Raw genomic sequence first — 21,460 nt, forward strand, 5'->3', positions numbered from 1 at the left:
ACATTAAGTGACTTTCAAAAATTGAAGCAACCTGGTATGCCTAGAATAAACCCCACTTGAGCATATACTTAAGTTTTAAAATATACTGTTGAATTCTACTTTCTAATATTTTGTTAAGTATTTTTGCATCTATATTTATAAGGGATATTGGTCTGTAGTTTTCTTTTTTTGTCAGTCTTGATAGAGTTTTGTCAATTAGATTGATCACTTCTAAGAACCAGCTTTATGTTTCATTGACTTTCTTTAATGTTCTTCTATTTTTAATTTGATTGATTTCTGCTCTTATCTTTATTATTTTCTTTTGGCTTATTTAGCTCTTTTGTTTTCTACATTCCTGAGGTGGGAGTTTAGATTATTGATTTGAAACTTTTAGATTATTGATTTGAAACTTTTAGATTATTGATTTGAAAAAGTTTCATTTGGATCAGAGAACACACTCTGTATAATTTCAGTTCTTTTATGTTTGTTGAGGTTTGTCTTATGGCCCAGGATAGAGTCTGTCTTGCTATATGTTCTAGGAACATTTGAAAAGAATGTGTATTCTCGTGTTGTTGGGTGGAGCGTTCTATAAATGTTATTGGATCCTCTTGTCCAGTGGTGTTGTTAAGTACTTCTATATACTTGCTGATTTTCTGTCTAGTTGTTCTAGCAGTTATTGAGAGAGACGTGTTGAAACGTCCAACTGTAATTGTCGGTTTATCTACTCCTCTTTTCAGTTCTATCAGTTTTTGCTTCACATATTTCATAGTTGTTTGGTTCATGTCTATTTAGAATTGCTATATTTTCATGGTGGATTGGTCATTTCATTATTATATAATGTCCCTTTCTATCTCTGGTAATTTTCTTTGCCTGAAGTCTACTTTATCTGGTATTAACATAGCCATCCCTGATTTCTTTTGACTAACATTTGCACGATACACCATTTCCATCTTTTTACTTTCAAGCTGCTTATAACATTATATCTGAAGCAAATTTCGTATAGATAGTATGTAGTTGGGACATGTTTTTAACCCACTCTGCCAATCATTCTGTTGTTTTGATTGGTGTAGTCTATTTACATTTAATGTAAGTACTAACACGGTATGCTTAGGTATGTATTTAAATTTTTGTTTCCCCTGTGTTCTCTCTTTTTCAATGCCCTGCTTGCTTTTTTCTGCTCTCATGTTTATTGTTATCTATATAACTCCTTCTTGGGACTTGAACATTTAAAAAAATTCCATGTTGACTTATCTATAGTGTTTTTGAGTGTACCTCTTTGTATAGCTCTTTTACTGGTTTCTTGGTATCTTATTACATATACATGACATCAGTCTACTGGTGTTATAGTTTTATAAGTTTGAGTGCTGTGTAGAAATCTTACCTCCCTTTATATGTATTTACTCTCCTTTGTTTATAATATAATTGTCTTAACTATTTACACACATTTAGAAGCACATCGGAGAGTATTACAATTTTTGCTTTAACCAGCAAACAAAATTTGGAAAATTCAATAGCAGAAGGAAAATCCATCTTACTTACTCATTTTCATTTACAGTGTTCTCTCTTCCTCCTTGATGTGTAAAGTTTCCTTATTTTACCATTTTATTTATGTTTAAAGAACTTCCTTTAACTTTGCTTTTATGGTATGTCTACTGGTGACAAATTCTCTTAGTTTTCCTTCATCTGAGAATGTCTTGATTTCCCCTTCATTCCTGGATATTTCTCCTGGATATAGGAATCTGAGTTGGCAGGTTTTTTTCTTTCAACAAGTGAAAAGTGTTGCGCTAATTCCTTCTGACCTCTATAATTTTTAATGAGAAATCTGCTGTCATTGGAGTGGCTTTTCCTCTCCAGGTAAGATACCATGTCTCTCTCACTGCCTTCAAGACTTCTTCTTTGTCTTTAGTTCTCAGAAGTTTGACTATAGTGTGTCTTGTTGTAGATCACTTTACATTATCATGTTTGGCGTTCAACTTCTTGAATCTGTAGGTTTCTGTCTTCTGCCAAATTTAGGAAGTTTTTTTGCCATTATTTCTTTGAGTACATTATCAGCCTCCCAACCCCGTTCTTGGACTGTCAGATCTTCTGTTATCGTCCCACAGGTCCCTCAGACTCTGCTCAATTTTTGTACAGCCTATTTTCCCTATGTTGTTCAGACTGGGTAATTTATATTGTTCTACTTTCCAATTCATCTATTCTTTCCTTTCTCCCCTCCATTCTGCTGTTGAGCCCATCCACTGAGTTTTTCATTTTGGTTATTGTATTTTTCAGTTCTAAAATTTCCATTTTATTCTTCTTTTCTTCTTCTATTTCTCTGCCGAGACTTTCTAATTTTTTATTTGTTTCAAGTGTGTTCCCAATTGCTCACTAAAGCATTTTTATGATGGCTGCTTTTAAATCTTTGTTGGGTAATTGTGACATTTTTTCATCTTGGTGTTTGTGTCAATTGATTGGCTTTTTTTTTTTCATTTAAATTGTGATTCTCTCTCTCTCTCTTTTTTTTTTTTATGTTTCTGAAAAGACCTTTATTCCAACAGAGCTCTTTATAGCAGTTAATTTCTTTTTAACATCTTTATTGGAGTATAATTGCTTTACAATGGTGTGTTAGTTTCTGCTTTATAACAAAGTGAATCAGCTATACATATACATATAGCCCCATATCTCCTCCCTCTTGCATCTCCCTCCCATCCTCCAAATCCCACCCCTCTAGGTGGTCACAAAGCACTGAGCTGATCTCCCTGTGCTATGCGGCTGCTTCCCACTAGCTATCTATTTTACATTTGGTAGTGTATGTATGCCCATGCCACTCTCTCACTTCGTCCCAGCTTACCCTTGCCCCTCCCCGTGTCCTCAAGTCCATTTTCTACATCTGTCTTTATTCCTGTCCTATTCCTAGGTTCTTCAGAACCATTTTATTTTAGACTCCATATATATGTGTCAGCATACGGTATTTATTTTTCTCTTTATGATTTACTTCACTTGGTGTGACAGACTCTAGGTCCATCCACCTCACTACAAATAACTCAATTTCATTTCTTTTTATGGCTGAGTAATATTCCAGTGTATATATGTGCCACATCTTCTTTATCCATTCATCTGTCAATGGACACTTAGGTTGCTTCCATGTCCTGGCTATTGTAAATAGAGCTGCAATGAACATTGTGGTACATGACTCTTTTTGAATTATGGTTTTCTAAGGGTATATGCCCAGTAGTGGGATTGCTGGGTCGTATGGCAGTCCTATTTTTAGTTTTTTAAGGAACCTCCATACTGTTCTCCATAGTGGCTGTATCAATTTACATTCCCACCAACAGTGCAAGAGGGTTCCCTCTTCTCCACACCCTTCCAGCATTTATTGTTTGTAGATTTTTTGACGATGGCCATTCTGACTGGTGTGAGGTGACACCTCATTGTAGTTCTGATTTGCATTTCTCTAATGATTAGTGATGTTGAGCATTCTTTCATGTGTTTGTTGGCAATCTGTATATCTTCTTTGGAGAAATGTCTATTTAGGTCTTCTGCTCATTTTTGGATTGGGTTGTTTGTTTTTTTGATATTGATATAGCAGTTAATTTTAGAATCAAAATGAGCAAAAATTCAAAGAATCATGCTCCAATTATAAATCTCTGCTATCTAAATTGTGATTCCCTTGGGTTTTAGATGATGAATGATTTTTGATGGAAACCTAGATATTTTGGGTACTATGTTACAAGATGCTAGATCTTATTTAAGCCTTCTGTTTTAGCCTTCTGTTTGTTCAGCCTTTTTTGACATCCAAGGGAGGGACTCCTCATTACTGCTGGGAAGGGCTGGAGTCCTGGCTCTCCACCTGGTCACCACCCACACCTCCCTGGCTGGGAGAGGTGAACCTCATTACTGCTCCCCACATGCTATCCACTGACATCATGGCTTGGGGGGTAGTATTGTGTTCTTGTTACCACTGAATGGTGGTGAGAGTACTGATTCTGCTGGGTCTCCTCAGCCACCACTCCCGTGAGAAGGGGAGGGGCTCCTCATTCCTGCCAGTAGGGGTGTGGTCCAGACTCCCTGTTTGGCCTGCTCTGACACCATTTTAACTGGGGATGGGGCAGGTTTTGGTGCCTCATTACAGCTTGAGGAGAGTGGACATCTAGACTCCCCCTTCATCTTTGCTGTTGTGGGTGGTGCGGGGAGTTTATTGCATGGTATTTGGCTGGAATAGAGCAGTAATTGTCTACAAATTTTCTATAGTGCTAGGCTGCTCCTTTTCTATTCCCATGGTGAGAGAGGACAGTCTTTTGTGGGGGCTTTTGTTGTTCGTGTCCATTGGCACTTCCAGGTTATTGCTTTCTTCAGCAGAATGTCTGAAGACTGTCAGTGTGGCAAAAAGAAAACCCAGCATCTCACCAGTGTACTTCCTTAGGTCCCAGGGTCCTGACCACCCTGCCTTCTACTCTCCACCTTTCAGAGTCTCCTTGTGTTTGTTTGGCATAATGTCCAGAGTTTTTAGTTGTGTTGGGGGGAAGAAGAGAGAAAAGCATGTCTACTCCATCTCCCTACTAGCTTGCCTGTGACCTTTAAAAGATTGAACTTGGACTTCTTGTAGCTGTCTCCGTATTTGAAGTAGGTTTGGGTTATTCTCAACAAACATTTGGCAGTTGTAAAAAAGTGGAAAAGGGGCTCAGCAGGAGTCGGGAGAGCTGGGTCCTTGCCTGGGCATCATGGCCTTGGGCAGGTTTCAATCCTCATCCTCCATCTCCTTATTTTCTGTGGCAGGAAATAATTTGCTGAAATAATCTCTGACACTGATTTCCCTGCTCAAGCTACTTTCCCTTACCCTTTCTTAAAAAGTAGCCAAGACTTTTTCTTTTTTTTTATTAAATTGATTCTCTCTCACCCTGGGGACTTGCTCTGTCCAGAAGTTTCCAAGCATGCAGAGGATAATTTCCCTAACCAGACTTTTGCTTTCAAAAGCCAGGGCTCAGCAAAGTAACCACCAGATCTTCCTGGAGCGGAGGGGATGGGACGGAGCTGGGGTTCTGGAGGGGAGAGGCAGGAGGTAGAGGAAGCATTTTCCAGGCCTGGACAGGGGAGAGGTGGGTGGGCAGACGCCAGGAGAGCTCAGTTGTCTTGTGGAGGCAAGAGGACTTCTGCCCGTGGCCAGGATGCTGAGCACACTGGACTTGAGCTGTGGTCTTTGGAGGCATGGAGAGTCTCTTTGTGTCCCAGGGGGCATGGCCTGTCCTGCATCTGTGGTTTGGGAATCAAATTCACACGTGTTTCGGTGATGGCATCTGCCCTCCGACCCCGCAGGGGTGTTCTGAGCATCACAGAGGGTAATGCATTTTAAAGAATTTTTCAAACCATTAGATGGCATCATCGAATGGACCTGGGTAGGGGTTGCTTTGTAGGATTGAGCACATGGAGTCTGGGAGGGCAGCTCCCCAGAGGACAAGTGGGTGCCCAGTGGCCTGGGAGTTCCAGCTATGTCCCAGCTGGGACCTTTTGTGGGGGAAGGAGGCCTCTGGTAATTTTCCAGTGTCCGCCTCTGAGACTTCTCTCCTAACCTTCAGCTTTGAAGGTCATCTCATTGCCAGGTGCTATTCCCTCTTCATTTGTCTCCTGCACCTTTCCCACCACTCTGTGTTCCAGGTTAACAGAAGAAGGCAGAAATAATCTGTTTGCAATGGTGGCTTGCCTCTTGCTAACCTAGCTTATGAAATACTTACTTGCCTTGTCCTCTCCCTCCTTCATCTCAGCCTTGCCTCTCTCTCCTTCCAATCTGCACTGCTCTCTCAGCAGATGGCCCCTCCTCTGCTCCCACCTCTGGGCAGGTTGGGGAGGGAGGGGCCCCTCTCTGGAGCTGGGCTGGCGCCCACACGTGATGGAAGCAACTGGGTGGAGACAGAAGCTGGAGGAGTCAGGAGGGCCAGCAAACTAGGGATCAAGCAAACCACAGAGAGGGAAATAACGTTGCTTAAAAATACGCCAATTTACAGAGTCCCCATTTAGTGTGTGACTTTACCTCAGGCTGTCACCCTCCCTGACGGACTGTCTCTGTGTCTGTCTGCTCCTCTGCTCCCCTTTTTATTATTTCCCTGTCAAGGGCTAAGGCACCTATTTTTACCACTTAAGGGTCTTTTTTCTCTCCCTCCCCCCTCTTCCTTCTTTCCTGTGTCCCTCCCTTCCTCCCTCCCTCCCACCTCCTCTCTCTGTCTTTCTCATTCTCTCTCTCTCTCTTCCTTTTTAAAAGTGGAGGCAATGGCTTCTTTGTGAACAGAGCTAGAAAGGGCCTGATGGCCACTAATTCTCTGCTAACACAAGTGGAAGTATCAGAGAAGCTGGGAAGGCAGGGGCCATGACCCGAAGGCAGGTCTCCAGCCCAGACAAGGGCAAGTGTCCCCCAGCGACGCCTCCGGTACCTGTTGTATTGTCGTGAGCCTGAAGATATAATAGGGCAGGGCTCCTCCCCACCCCCACCCCCACCTCCCAGGAGTCCCCACCGTGTCTCCCACCACTGCCAGCCTGGGGAAGGGACTAGCCCCTCTTCATTACTGGCTGTGGCCGCACCAGATTTTGCTTTCATTTGACTGAAAACATTTACTTTCAGAGTCAGAGCTTTGGGTTGTAGAAAGCAAGCCATCAAGCAAACACTCCCCTACACCACTCCTCCAGAATCAAGTTTGGTGAGGCTTTGGGGAAAGAAATCCCATAAACCCTCATATTGCCGCAGTGCAGGGGTCGACGTGGTGAGAGGAGCTGGGGACGGGGCAGGGGGATCAGGCTTCTGTGGGTTTTTATTTTCCTCTGGGAAATGGTGGGGTACCAGAGATGTTCCCCTGGTGGAACACTGCAGGGCAGGCACTTTCCACACTGGGGGCTTCATGCACACTGGGAACGGCCGGGCTGGGGGACCCAGAGGGATGGGGGTGGGAGGTATCGACCAAATAGCTGATGAGCCGGGACAAAATCCCTTACCAGGCACCGTTCTTGGGGCTGGAGATCCATCAGTGGATAGACATTCCTTCCGGCGTGGAGCTTACATTCTCAAGGGGTGTGGTGGGCAGTAAGCACAACCAATAGTAAGTTAATTATGTGATGCCCAGATTACAAGGGGGCAAAGCATTGGGGATGAGGCAGTTGGGCGGGATGCAACTGCAGATATCAAGTCTCTAGGGTGGGACACCTGAAAGGCTGACTCCAAAAGGGCTGGACCGCGATAGACCAAGAGGCCCCTGTGGTACCAGTTTACCTCTGGCAGGGTCTCCCTTAAACTACACGGTGAGAGTTCCTCTAACTATTTACAAAATACATTGAGCTCGTGGAACAAGTTAAAAGCATACCCAGTTTAGACAAGAGTGTCAGCTTTACAATCTCTCCCCGTTACTGTCTGACCACACCCGAGGCCTGGTTTCCCCCCTCTCGTCCACACTGGGTTCCCAGCATTGAGGCCGGATCCCAGTGAAGCAGATGTTTCTGTCTGCTGAAGGGCATGGCTGAAATCGTAGGTCTTGGAAAGAAAACAGAGCTCAGGTTGGTGGAGCTCTGCAGTCAAACAGAAGAAAGTCGGCCGAGCAGAGTCCACTTAGGTTGATCACTTAGGTTAATTCAGAGCTCAAGGTCAAATTATCGAAAGGCAGATCACCCAGATGTGAAGAAGACTGTGTTCATTTGATTTCTTCCTAGCCAGCTGAGAGCGGGGAGGCTGGGAAGCCATGGGATGTGCCCAAAAGTTCCTCGGGAAGGATCAGAGACCTTTTGTTCTGGACCTCCAGCGCTGGGGCCATCCAAGATGCCAAGCCACGCTCACCCACTGTGGCCAGCTCCCTGCAGAAGTACACCTGGGTCAATCCGCAGGCCTGCCGCAAGGCCACCTGGATATCTGATTTACCTGTACCCGCCCCCCCTCCCCAGGCACCAAGAGCGGAATCCTTGCACCAGAGGCGAAGTCCTCAGGGTGTCCCCTCCATTTCCCAGCCTCGGGGGCTGTATGTCTGGCATAAATAGATAGGACACTCCTTAACATGGGGTTTGGGGGATAAAGTGCAAACCAGGCAACTGAAACTACACAATTACAAGGAAAGTGAATTGACTCGGCTGCTGATTCAGTCCACTGACCTGCTTGCTCCCAGGACATCAGGCAGTTGGCTCTGCAGCATGGTAGCGGGTCCTTACCAACAATTTGAGGGAGCAAATGCTCATTAGAGAGCGGAGGAGTTACCTGGAGTAGGTGTTCGGTTGTGGACCCCAAGTTTCAGAGGGGACACTGAGAAAATGGAACTCACAGAGAGAAAGGTGAGCAGGAAGAAGGGGCATCTTCTACAGAACAATGTCGGAGGGACCAGGCATGATTTGTCCAAGGAAGCTAAGGCCTGGAGAGAAATATGGCGCCATGATTGAAGAGCTCAAGTCCTGTTGTGTGGGGGCGGGGCTCACTGACGCGGTGGAACACAGAGCCCTCGGGGGGACAGGGAGTCCCATTAGGCACAGGGACCGTTCCCTGCAATGACAACTACTTCAACTGGTACGGGCTGCCCTTTGAGGCAGAAAGTGTTTTCCCACTGGACATTCTCAAGCCCAGCCTGGTCCACCTGCCTGTGATGTCCTGTGGAAATTCCTATTGGGGTTGGGGTGTGGACTGGGCAGTCCTGTGATGAGCTCCTTTTATGTTGGCCTCCCTGGCACACACACTGGGCTCTGAGTTCCCCAAAATGGCCTTGAGGAAGCACCCATGTCCCAATCTTTCTGCACGTTTCCATTAGGGCCGGCATTCCCTTTGGCCTGTTTGGTTCCCTGGGATTCAAACCAGGCCAGTCAGAGTTTGGTCCCCCCTCACTGGGCATCGTGGCTGGTTGCCAGCTGATGAAACCCAGTCCCCTAAAACCAAGTTCCTTTACCAAGTTTAGGATTCATCTCTCATCCAAAACTTCATCCCGTTTCTGTCCCCTCTGGCCTCAAGCCTGTGCTAACAACACTAATTACCAGAGTCGGATGCTTAAGGTTGCTGTCGTCCATCGTTAACGTACTAAACTTGCTATTACAGATTCATCATTAACGTACCAACTCGGGTCGTTTCTCCAGGGCAAGGTGAGCTCACAGACCCCTGAGCCGGGGACCACCTGGGACACCCTGACTCCTGAAACCAGGATTCAGAAATGTCACAAGACAAAGATTCACCCCAGCTACTTTGTTCTTCCCCTTAAACACATCCCCCAACCCAAAGACCAGGTGGGAGTGGCTCTGAGGCTTGTCTCCCCTTCCCTCACTTGATGCCCTGCAATTAATGCTGTACTTTCCTTCACCACAACCCAGTGTCAGTAAATTGGCTTTGCTGTGTGGCAGGCAAGTGGACCCGAATTTGGTGTGGTAACACTGATGGGATGCAGGCTTGGAGCTGCCAGGAGGGCCGTGGTGACAGCCTCACGGAGCAGAAAGCCAGCAGATAGAAGGTAGAGCCATGGAGAGAGCTAGAGATCAAGGGCTGAAAACCCAGAATGGGTGCTTGGTCCTGGCAGGCCTGAAACAAGTGCACCCTGAGCCTTCCCGTTAGCCATTTGGAGCAGAGTTTTGGTCACTTACAACCAAAAGTCCCAATAGCAATGTCACAGATCCGACCTACTTTACCATTTGTTTATTCTCAGATTTGGGGCAAGGGGGATGACATTAGTAAGGATTAGAACTGGAGTGCTAGCTATGTGCCATGCACAGTGGACAGCACTTGACAGGCACTCTTTCCCATGCGGCTGAGATGATTATTACCCCAATGTATAGATGTGTACACGTGGGACTCTTTCCATGCCTGTAAGTGCAAAGCCAGCAGCTCAAGCCATGGCAATAAGGACCCACTTTATCACTGTCTGCCCTCTCTGGCTTCATCCTAGGCTCTACATATTGTCCCCCTGGCCATTCCGAGGAGCCCGGCGAGCATCGCCTTACACTTCTGGTTCCTGACCAACCACTGACCAGATCACATGGTGTAGAACTGGGGGCAAGGGGAGTTCCAGAAGGAAATTCTGAACACATTCCTAGCGGCATGGAGAATGGATATTGGGCAGAGAATAGACGCCAGTGCAACAGGACCACACTGTCACTTGTCCCAGCCACACAGCTGGACAGTGACCAGCCAGGTTCTCACAGAGAATCTCTCCCTGGCCGCGTTCTGTGTCTTTCTCCCCTGCTTTATGTCCCATCTGCCTCTGGAGCAAGTGGTGGGCTTCAGTGCCGGCCATCAATCCTGGGTCCCAGAGATGAGGCACCTCTGTCTCTGTCTTTTGGCCTGAACTCTCCCAGGGAGGTTTGTGGATTTGAATCCTCTTTCCAGAACATTCAGTTTGTTGGCCTCCCTGTTCAGCACGTTTAAGGCACCACACAGCCCCGTGGGCCCGGCATGTAGAGGGTGGCACCTGGAAATGCAGCAGTCAGATTTCCTAACAATAGAATAGAGGTAATGCGTGGACTGTTCAAGTGAACTATGCAGACAAAAGCGGGGCCCTCTCCCCTTGAAATCATACAATTTCCTGCCTTGCCCTCCTTTGATTTGAGGGGAGAATCTGCCTGTGGTCATCAGGCTGTGGTGTGAAGCCCTCCTGCCTGGCATGAAAAGCCATGCTCTCTTTCTAGGTGAGAAGGACAGGGGCTTAGCTCATCTGAGGGGTAGTGGGAAGAGGCGATCCAGGTGTGCTGGATAGGAGAAGAGATGCATTCCGACCTGTGGTCCCCACATGCAAACCACTGAATAAAAGCATTAGCCTCTGAGACTGGGAGTAAGGAATGTCTTATCACCATGGTTACCGGGAAATGGTCCCACTTATATATAATAAGGGCTTTAGCAGAGGCCAGGCCATCTGATGCTCCCATCTGGGGCCAAAAGACAGGGTGCCTGAAGTGTTACTCCTTATGAAGTTACCTGAACACAGCTCTGGGCCAGGTGCTGGGCCACGTACTGGGAACAGCGGGTCTTTTATTTGTTGGGATCGGGGGGTGGGAGCCAGGGGAGGACAGAGGCCTGGGCATCTTCACCTAGTCACCCCTTTGTTACCCAGCACTTGGCTCTGCGTCTGGCACACAGCAATGCTGCATTAATGAGTGAGCGTGCTGCCTCAGTATGGGGGTACCACCCCAGATACGGAGCTGCAGTGGCGGGGGAGGGGTCGTTGGAGCGGCCATCTCTCCTTTAGTTCTCACGCTCCTACGTGGCAGAGAGATGCCCAACAAGGAAAAAAGTGCCCTCCACCCTCCCCCGCCAGACGCCTCCCCTGGCCCTCCCTGGCCCGGCACTGCAGGCTTTGAGGTGGCAGTCCTGGAGGGGGACCCCCGCTGACTGACCGCAGGGGGCCTGGGGTCGCTGGCCCAGGCCCCGCGAGTTTACGAACTCGGCGCCTCCGGGGCCGGGGTGGACCCTCGGCAGGGGAGCGGGCAGCGCGAGGAGCCGGACTGCCTAGAACTGGGGCAGCCGCGCCGCACAGGAGCAAAACAAGAGCACGCGCACCTGCCGGCTCCGCCCCGCCCCTGCGCGCCGGCCAATCGCGGGTCGCGGGCGGGGCCGGCGCGGGCGGGTCGTGGGCGGGGCCGGGGCCCCAGCTGCGGCCGGAGCCGGAGCCGGAGACAGAGTCCGCGCCCGGCGCAGCCGCCGAGCCTAGGGCGAGCGCAGCCTCTTGCCCGCCGCCCGTCCCCGCCGCCCGCAGCCTCGTCCCCGCCGCCGCCGCCGCCGCCCCCGGGGCATGGCCTGTCTGACGGCCGCTTTCTCGGTCGGCACCGCCATGGTGAGTGAGCGCATCCTTTGGCCCCGGGGCTTGGTTCTGTTCTCTAGGAGAATAAGAAAAGCACAAAGACCCGCACCCGCACCCTGACACCTGTCCCCCGAGCCCCGGGAGAGGCGCCCGCCTCCCATCGCCCCCCGCCCTAGCTACCTGGCTCCTCGGGATGCCCCTTGCAGCCGAGGATGCGGGGAAGGCGGAGGGGCCAGGAGAGGCAGGGAGGAAGGAGGCCAGCAGCCCCACAAGTGTACTGATGGCCTTGACCTCGTCTGCCTCCGGGTGAGGGGCCTGGGGCCTGGGGATCCGGAGTGTACTGGGGCGGGGCGGCAGCCCGGGCCAGAGGGAAAGGGGGCCCCATCCCTCTGCCGGCGCGTGCGGCCAGAGCCTGGGGAGCGGGCGCCTCTCGCGCTACTCTCCGGAGCACCGGCACTGTCTGGGGGAACAAAAGAGAGAGGCGGTGGAGAGCCGGAGCCCGTGCTGCCCCTTCGCCCTCGGGGACAGCCTCTCCTGGACCTGCTCAGGAGGGGGCGGCGGAGTCATGGGGAGGCAGATGAGGGCCGAGCCTGGGTACCTCTGGCTACATTTCTGCACCCTGTAGAGAGAATAGGGTGGGGACAGAGGCACGCATCTCACTTTTCCCAAGGGTGCCAGCTCCGTAGGGGTACCACCGGCTGCAGGCGCATTCTTTGCTAGACACTACTACAGTAAGTGCTATTCCTCTGAGTGGTCAAGAGTCTCCACTTGCCCCTTTAACATATCTCCAAAAAGTCACATTAGGAAAAAAAAAACAAACTAACCATCGTCTCACCCATCCTAGGGCCCTTCATTTCTATGCCTAGCACGCCGACAGTGCAGTTAGGTACCTCTGGACCGATTTCAGGTCACCTGAAGTACAAGTAGAAAGCATTCCGTATTCCAAGCCCTCTCGCCCTCCCTATCCATCCCCCTTCTATCCTTTGTCTATGTATTTACTATCCTGCTAGTCACTTCCCTTGAGCTGTAACCCCACCGTGCACATCGGTTTTCCCCTCCACCCCTCGCCTTTATTTCATTTTTAGCATCCCGTATTTGAAGTCAGCAGGGCTCAGCAGGATTTGACCGACAGTTACCTCTTGCCTTGAGCTCAAGAAAAAAAAAAAAAAAGAAGTAGCCGGGTTTCTGCGCATGCTCTGCTCTGACAACTGCATCCTATGATTCCAAACAGGTTACTGTAGAACATACCGAGCCTCGGCAGCTTATTATATAATGATTTTGTGTAAACCGATACAATGGGGCCTCGGACACATTAAGGAGGTTGGTAGAGCAGGAAAGAGCCAGGGGCAGGGGGACGCACAGGCCGGGTCCCATCTCTGGGCATGTTCTGCCTCTATGACTTAGCTTCTCACATATAAGAGGGATCAAAAAATGAAAGAGGCAGTCCCCTTCTCATGGCATTTGCTTTTATCTGGTTGCATGTTTGGGTAACACTTGGCCATTCTTCATTTCACCCGTGTTCATTTCTTTGGGATTCCTAAATGATGGTGGTAATGGAAAATGAAGGAGGTTAGTATTGTTAGTTGTGGGTAAAGAAAGTTTCAGGTCGTGGAGATACTGGGTAACTAACTCTTGAAGCCCTTTCAAGACTGCAAAAGTAGCTCATACATGTGGGACAATAATGAATCAGAATGTTTTAAGGTACAGGTGTTTTTATGTCAAGATATTTTGGATGTTACGTTATGGTTGGAGACAGCCCCAGAACTCAGGTGTTTCGTTCGTGTGGAGGTGCCAATGGCTGAGCTCATTTTTTCAGAGAATGTTGTTTTGTGTGAAAACCATTCTCCCTGAAAACCTTGTGCTTTTTTGTTTTTAATTTTAAAAATTCTACCCAAGTCATAAACAGAGCCCTTGGGAGATACCCAGGATCCTAAACTTTGCTCCGCGGTCCAGCCCGGGTCTGGCTGCCAGGTGTGAGTCTGGAGAAGGTGCCTTGGAGGATGGAAGAAGCACCCACATGGTGTTTCAGAGTCCCTGAGCTGGGCTGGGCGGGGCAGGCAAGGGCTCCCAATGGGGACTGGTATTTGGGGCTGTTGGAAGCCAGATTTTGGACAATGAGGTTGGCATTCTAAGCGACCATGCCAGTGACACCTACCCTTTGCTTAGTTAAGGGCATGACGTTTGGGTTCTTTTCCCTTAGGCGGTGGTCTTGAGGATTCTGGACCAGTACGTTCTCCTCTAATGTGCCCAGGGTCCCAGGGAGGGATCTGCCCTTCAGCTGCAGGGTCTGCTGGTCTAGGTGGGCACCATAACTGGCAGCAGTGAGAGTGCACGCCTGGAGCCTGCGAGTTCCTCTTGGCTCTCCTCCCTTCCCCCAGATGCTGTGGGGCAAGTTTCTATCTCCAGCTGGACTTCCCTGGGTAAAGAGAGTGAAGAAGCTTCACAGTGGCTCAGGGGCTCTCTGACCATTAGAGACCCTCCCCAGCTAAACAAGCATCTCAGTATATTAGCATTCAAACTGAAATCAGTGCCCAAGAAAATATTCCTAACAACAGCGGGCAGGAACAGTCCAAATAGGGTCTCCTCTGCATTCCACACCTGTGAACGGACTCACTAGTATTTACCAATTTTTATGCAGCACAAATTGTGTGTGGAAGAGGAGGTCAAAGACAATGCTTCAGCGAGATAGGGAAGCGAACAAAGAAAGGGAAAGAATGGGGAGGGAGGATGTATTTGTTTCATCTTTAATGAACTCAGGAGGCTAAGGACAAGCTAGCTGTAACCTACATCACCGGCGGCTCTCATCTGAGGATGTGTTTCCAGAGAGCTGGTCTATTTTGGAGTGACAGCCACTGCCACCCATCAGATAGGATTTCAGAATTTTATTAATTGGACACCCATAGCGGAAAAGTGGGTGATGGCATGCACCGCTTTGGTGTCGGTTGCTTTAGGGGTAGGGTTGTGTGGTCCCCCATTCTCTTGTGGATTTCCCTGCAAGGGACGGGGGCTGGGATGACCCAGGGTCCACTACAGCTTGCCTACAGAAAGCCAAGCAACGTCCCGGCGCTGCTGGGGACTGTTCGGGAGGACCCGTGCAGGCAGGGAAGCTGCAGAGAGCTGGACCCCTTAACGGTGGGGTCTCAGGCAGGTGAGGTGGTCTCCTCGTGAAATGGAGCGGCAGAGGGTCATACCCCACCCAGCCCCGGCCCCCGGAGAGCTGTGGAGACAGAGGAGGAGTAACCCGTGCAGTCTGGAGTTTAATGAGCGCGCTGTAATTGTGCATTGCTGCACGAATAGTCGCTACTCTTCCTAATTGCTTACCTACTCCGCGGGAGGTATTAATGCAAAACTGTGAATAGTAAGTACGGGCCTCTGGCTTCACTCTCTCGCTCCCAAATCAGTTTACTCCCCCAGCTTTGTCCTACTGGCCCGTCCACTTGTCTCCCTCCCCACTGCCCCCCGCTGGTGAAGGCCACGCACCCTTCCCACTGCAGGCGGCTGCAGGAGACGTTCTCACCGGCTCGCTGGTCTGCTACTTCCGCCTTGAGATGCCTCCGCGGCCCGCAGACACCTCCTGATAAAGTGCACATCCCTTAACAAGCTTTGCAAGCCCTCCACCGTGCGGACCCCGGGTGCCTCGCTAGTCCCACCTTGTTCCAAAAGCCCCTCCCCCCTCCACAAATCAGAACTCCAGCCCCTGAATTTCAGATCTCCAACTGTTCCTCTGTCTTGCTGCCGAGCCTCTTTGCACGTGCTGTTCCCTCGCAGGGAATGTCGGTCGTGAACGAGCACCCCTTCCCCACCCCACCTCGCTAAGCTCACCTCACAGTTTATTTCCTCAGAAACACCGGGTATCCCCACCCAGGGCCCCCACTGCATTGCGTGACCCTCGTGGGTCCCTGCATCGTCTTGTTCTAGCTCTTGCCCCTTGGCATTGAAATTGTTTGCGGCCCAGTCTGGGACTTGAGCGAGCTGAGGCCACAGGCCACGTCTGTCTGGCTGACTGCTGATGCCCAGGGCTTTATCTGGGCTGTGAGTGAGTGAATGAGTGAGAGGATAAATAGGCTTGGAGTCTAGACGGGCAAGTCAGACCCTCATCATAATCCAGGTCTGGCATCTGCTCCAGCTGGCAGGTGGGTGGAGTCATGGCCGTTTGTCCCTGTATTCGTGTAAGTTTCATTAAAAAGGGAAGACCCGACCTGTCCCTGGGCTACCTCAGGGGTTGACGCGAGTGGTGGGTGCTGGGGGAGGGTGTGGATGGTCCAAGGTGGCGGGAGGTGTAGGGGGCCACGCCCTGGGGAGGGGCTTCTGGAAGCTCCCGCCCCCAACTGAAGACAGAGCAATTGGCTCTCCCGGCGTTAGGGCCAGTGCCCCGGCAGGACGCGGGTCTGGAAGTAGACGTCTCACCTTTCCAGGCAGGGGTGAGGATGGACTTTGGGGACCAGGCCTGGAACTAACTGTCTCACCCATTGTTCTGTCCACTACCCACCCCCCACCCCCCAGCAAAGCCAGGATTTGGTGTTTCCAGGGCCCCTGTGGAGTCAAACGGGGTTATAACCCTGGGACAGCAGCTCGTGTTCCCCAAGAGCAAGACAGGTGGGCCCAGGGGTGGCATTTGGTGCTGCTCTGGGTGCTGGAGCTGCAGGTGCACGAAGCCAAGAGCCTGCTGAGCTGGGGCAGGGCCTCCTGTTGTTCCTTCAAGGGGTGCTGACGCAGGACGCACCTGACAAGCCCGGATGCAGAGGCCACGCCCTGCAGCGCCCTCCCGGGAGCCGGAGAGGCTCGTTCTCAGCCCAGGCTCTGAGGAGGCCCGTGGTCGGGCTAAGACAAACTTCCCCAATTATGCGGAGGATGCACGAACGTACTCCTGCTTGTGTTTGAAGCATTTCTCATCCTCGGTGCCAGCGGCAAACCAAGATTAATTTTGTCAGAGTTTTACTCCGCACTTTAATTTTTAGCCACAGAATGTTATAGTCAGCTAAGTTTTCATGCGTTTAAGCTTTCCAGAGGTAGGAGATGCCTGGGAGGTGTGTGTGTTGTGTGTCTTTTTCTTAAACAGCAAAGCAACATTTTCAAACAGCACAAGAACCGGAAACCCCTGTGCCCACATCTCCCCATCCCCCTATTTGTGTTTTAAGGATTCAGTACCTCCAAATCGTCCAAGATTTCCACGATGGAAATAATGCGGAATAATAATAATGGAAATCCTCTTCAAGGATGCGGTCACGTACCCTCAAGAGGCCACTCTAAGGCGGGGGAGGGCTTGTTTCCGTCACTAGAGTTGCTGGAGTTTATAAGGGTGTTTATGGGTGATGCATTCTCTGGTTTTGTTTTAGCCTTTTGTTAGGAACAATAACGATCAAAAAGCCATCAACTTTAAAGAAATACCTCACAAGCTGTGGAAAAATAACAGTAGGATGTTATTTAGAACAAGCAGCAGTATGGCAGCATCTCCCCAGTCCTACGGCCATCAGAAGGGCCTGAATTATCAAAGGTGGCTGTCCACGGGCTCTCCAGATCAGGCTGACTGCCTGCAACAGTACGGAGGAGTGTCGCCAGAGGCCACGCTTTGGGCACTGTGGAATGTTCTGTCTTGATTCAAGAGGCAGCTAGAAAAAGCACCGCGCATTATTCATCCACCCCAGGGTTCTTCTGTGTTTTGGAGGTGCCTAAGGCATATTGACTTGTCCGGCCTTGCCAAGCCATTAGAAAGAATATTCCTTTCTTTGCTTAAAGACCTTTGATTCTTGGCTTATCTGTAACAGTTCAAAGGACTCCCAATGGAAGCTTGAAAAGCCAGTGTAGCTATGTATTAGGTATCCAGGTGATGCAGTGGAAGAGGCAACCATTTTTTCAAGATGACTCATACTGGGATCACTTCTGCCCCTCACTTGATCGTAGAGCTCAGAGCAAGTTCCTTAAAATAGTCTGTGCCTCAGTTTCCTTGTCTGTATCCCAGAGAAAAACAAATCAACCTTTCGAACACTTCAGTGCCATTATGAAGGTACAGTGAGAGAGGAGAGCTGTAAGGGATTTGGAAGATTTACAAGGGAAACACAAAGGCCATCTCCTACAAACCCCGTCCGTCCAAGTGGTATCACTGCTCTTGAGAAATGTCTATGAGGTTACGCCAGGAAGGGACTAAAAGAGCTCATTGTAAAGCTTTTTCAGTTGTGCATTTCTTAGCAACCTCATGCATTTTTATGGGATTTTTTAGTGAGTGGACTGCAGGCAGATAATTTTTAGGGTGGCTGGTGTTTCATTCTTTGAGACAGGTGATGTATTTATCAGTTTTGTGATTAGATGTTAGGATTCCTAAATGAGACGGTAGATCATAGTTTGTCTTTAGCATGTTTTTAGTAGAAGAATAAGTGAGGGCCGGGGAGGAGGAATTCGTCTAGGTGAGCATCCTTCCTGTGACGCTGGGGGCACCATGGAGGGTGAGAAGCATTGATCGATGACTCTGACTGATCGATGGCCCTGAGCCTAATGGTGAGTCCCTGTGGTCCTTCCCGTGGTGTAACTTACGCCTCCTCTTGGTGCTTTTCCTCCCCATCTTTCTAGAATGGTAGCAGTTACCCTGCAGCAATGACAGAGCCCAAGTCAGTGTGCGTCTCTGTGGACGAGGTGGTCTCCAGCAGCAGGGAGGTCATAGAGATGGAGCTGCTGAACGGACATTTGAAGAAAGAGGAGAACAGTCTCTCAGAGGCCCAGCGCCTCTCTTCCCTGCCGCGGAGGGCGGCTGTGAACATCGAATTCAAGGACCTTTCCTACTCGGTCCCAGAAGGTCCCTGGTGGAGGAGGAAAGGTAGGGCGGGGGCATCCAGAGGCGCAGGCACCTCGGAGGAAGGAACAGGTTGTTTGGGAAGATCTGGGTCTGGAAGCTGGGAGGCTGATTCTCTTTCCAGACTCTGGCTCTGCTGTGGCCAATGTATGTAATTGCTTTATGCCAGATTTTTCCTCACTTATGATATGAACAGATCAGATTAGATGACTCAAGATTCACAGCATTTGTTGTTTTTTTTTTTTGACTGAAGTATAGTTGATTTACAACGTCGTGTTAGTTTCAGGTGTACAGCAAAGTGATTCAGTGATACACAGATACACACATATATATATATATATATATACACACACATATATATAAGTATATATATATATATATATATATATATATGCACTTTTCCAGATTCTTTTCTATTATAGGTTATTACAAGATATTGAGTATAGTCCCCTATGCTATACAGTAGGTCCTTGCTGTTTTTCCATTTTATATACAGGAGTGTGTATCTGTTAATCCCAAACTCCTAATTTATCCGCCCCTCCTTTCTCCTTTGGTAACCATAAGTTTTCTACGTCTGTGAGTCACACACTGGTTCTTAAGCTCTGATATGATCACACAGTTTGACCAGGGTCCATGTGTGCCAGTTTCCTGTCTGCACTCGGAGGGTCCTCTTTACTGGATGCCGTTAATGTTAGTCTTTCGAGATCGGACTCTTTTTTTTTAATGTTTCAGAGCAAAGTGGAAGCCAGGTGTTTCCTCCCAAGCTTGAAGTGTTGAAAAGTAACCAGTGACCTATAGTAACCTCTCTGGAAACCAGACATGTATGTTTACAGATCTTGAAAGGACTGTCTCATGGCGGGCGTTGGTGGGCTATCCATAAAAACAGAAGAGATGACGGAGCGGGTGGGACTCAGAGGTCTCGGGAGAGCCGCGCACACAGGAGTTTGCCGCCAGCCTGTTGCATGTTAATGGAACTGATGACTGACGGTATTCTGAGTTTTCTCAGCAACGTGGATGCTCCTTTGCCAGCTCTAGGTTTTCAAAGTGTGTGGAGTTAATGCCTCCCTGGGTTGGTATTTTTTTCTCCAGCCTAACCGACTTCTTCCCGTGGAACTCGCTCCGTGTCCCCCACTGCCCCGTGCACCCTCCATGTATCCATCTTTGGGGGGGGTGACTGGGAGAGGACGTGCTACACATCACCCAGAAACAGTGGTCCTCAGTTTCTAATGAATCATTTAAAACAATTTGAAAATCTATGAGGAATTTGGAACAAAGTGACTCAGGTACCCCCGGAACATCCTGGAATATTGGGCTTGTTTAGAGCTCTCAACTTCAATCTAGATTCAATCCTTCTTCCTTTTTGAAGAAGACCCACCAAGACTCACGTGTTTACTTTTCATCTTTCTGCCCCTTATTGCCTTCATTTTGCTTCCTGCTCTCTTGACGTGAAGCAGTTGAGACGGTTGGCGTGGGCACCCTGGAATTCCTTGGAGCCATGATTTTAGAACCTTGATTGACTGGTCCCTGGGACCTTTGAGCCGAGCTGGTTGTGGGGTGATTTTGTGTCTGTTTGCACAAATGGGAACAGATCCCAAACCTCCTCAGCGGTTGATACCATAGCACTGTTATCTGAGACTCAACATTTTCAGAGGGTGCCAGCCTGTTTCGTTAACAAAGAAATTCTGTGAGAGGCTCAGGGTTGGGCCCATTTGGTTGAGCCTCTTGAAATTTCAGCATAAGGGTCCAGCCTTTTCCTTCTCCACTTGAACAAAGATTTTACCGAAACAATGCACTGAGCGACCAGGAGGGTGTCGTGAGGTTTTGACCTGATGTGTCTCTATAGACAAACGGCGGCAGACCTGTGGGCCACGTGGGCAGGTTTCTGTCCACGTGTTACGTGTGGCCTTAGAAACGTGGTCATGATGCTGAAAACGCTTGGGTGGGTATCCTCGCAGGTGAAGGCTTGAAATGCAGAAATGCACATGTTTGAAAACCACGGCAGAATCTTGGTTTGAAATCCAACCCTGCAGGTGTTCACCTGGGGCTGGCAGGTGAAGAATACCATTTCCTGGTCGGGTGTGCGGCTTGCCCACCCTCTGTTCTCTACGTGTAAGAACTGGTCACACTGATTGTCAACAGTGATGGCCTCTTAATTAATGAGGGAGGAGCCACTACCGTCCATGGCCGGTGGCCTCCTAGGAAGCCCCGCCCAGATGGCTGCCGGATAAACACCTGCCCTGCAGTAACCTGTGTGGGCTCAAGCGGGGAGGAGTAGAAAGTGGGCCCCCCGGGACCTGCCTGTGAGTCAGAGATGGCTAGCGCTGGAGAGGAAGTCGGGCACCGTCAGTCTGGCGTGTCCACGTGTTTGGTTTCTCAACCAACGAGGCCTGACTTCACTGTCTGGCTTCCTCCTGGCCTCTTTCTCCACCCCAGTGCCTGTGTCCACTTCCCTCTCTGTGCCCATTCTCCCGTGCAGCCCCATCGTTTCTTCTGTTCTTGGTACCCTCTCAGTTCAGAATTTAGATGGTTTATCACTGCCGCATACCTCGAGGGTGTGGGATACCCGTCCACCTTCTCACTGAATAGAAAGGAAGCCGCGTGTGAAGGGCTTGCCCGAGCCTGAGCTGGGAGCTAGGCCGGGGGCTGGGTGGTGGTTTCCGACACTTGGGCACCGGGCAGCGCCTGGGGCAGGGCATTGGGGTGCCAGGTTCCCCACAGCCATAGGGAAGCTGTGCTCCTTCTCCAGGCTTGGTGCCCACAGATGCTGCCGAGCTGGCAAGCATTCCCCTTTTCTCTTGGTGGTAGTTTTATATTTCGCGTCACCTCTGTGGGATGCCCAGCGTGATGCCAAGTGTGACCGAACTTTGGGGCAGGAGCTTATGCTCTTACTCCTCTGACCATATTCTGTTTTTCTGTCTGTATCAAGTCAACAGTCTTTTGGTTTTTGGTTTTTGTTTTTAAATTCAACTTTATGTGCTGAGCTCATTGT

General features: G+C 49.6%; 1 protein-coding gene across 1 annotated transcript; it reads left to right on the plus strand.

The window, feature by feature from the left end:
- Window positions 1–11,537: 11,537 nt before the first annotated feature.
- On the plus strand, window positions 11,538–18,695 carry ABCG1 (ATP binding cassette subfamily G member 1). The gene is made up of 2 exons (XM_032631548.1): window positions 11,538–11,720; window positions 18,252–18,695. Exons 1-2 carry the CDS (start codon window positions 11,679–11,681, stop codon window positions 18,624–18,626), a joined length of 417 nt encoding a protein of 138 aa, XP_032487439.1. The 5' UTR covers window positions 11,538–11,678; the 3' UTR covers window positions 18,627–18,695.
- Window positions 18,696–21,460: the final 2,765 nt, after the last annotated feature.

This window comes from Phocoena sinus, chromosome 4 (genome assembly GCF_008692025.1).
Source record: "Phocoena sinus isolate mPhoSin1 chromosome 4, mPhoSin1.pri, whole genome shotgun sequence".
Taxonomy (NCBI): domain Eukaryota; kingdom Metazoa; phylum Chordata; class Mammalia; order Artiodactyla; family Phocoenidae; genus Phocoena; species Phocoena sinus.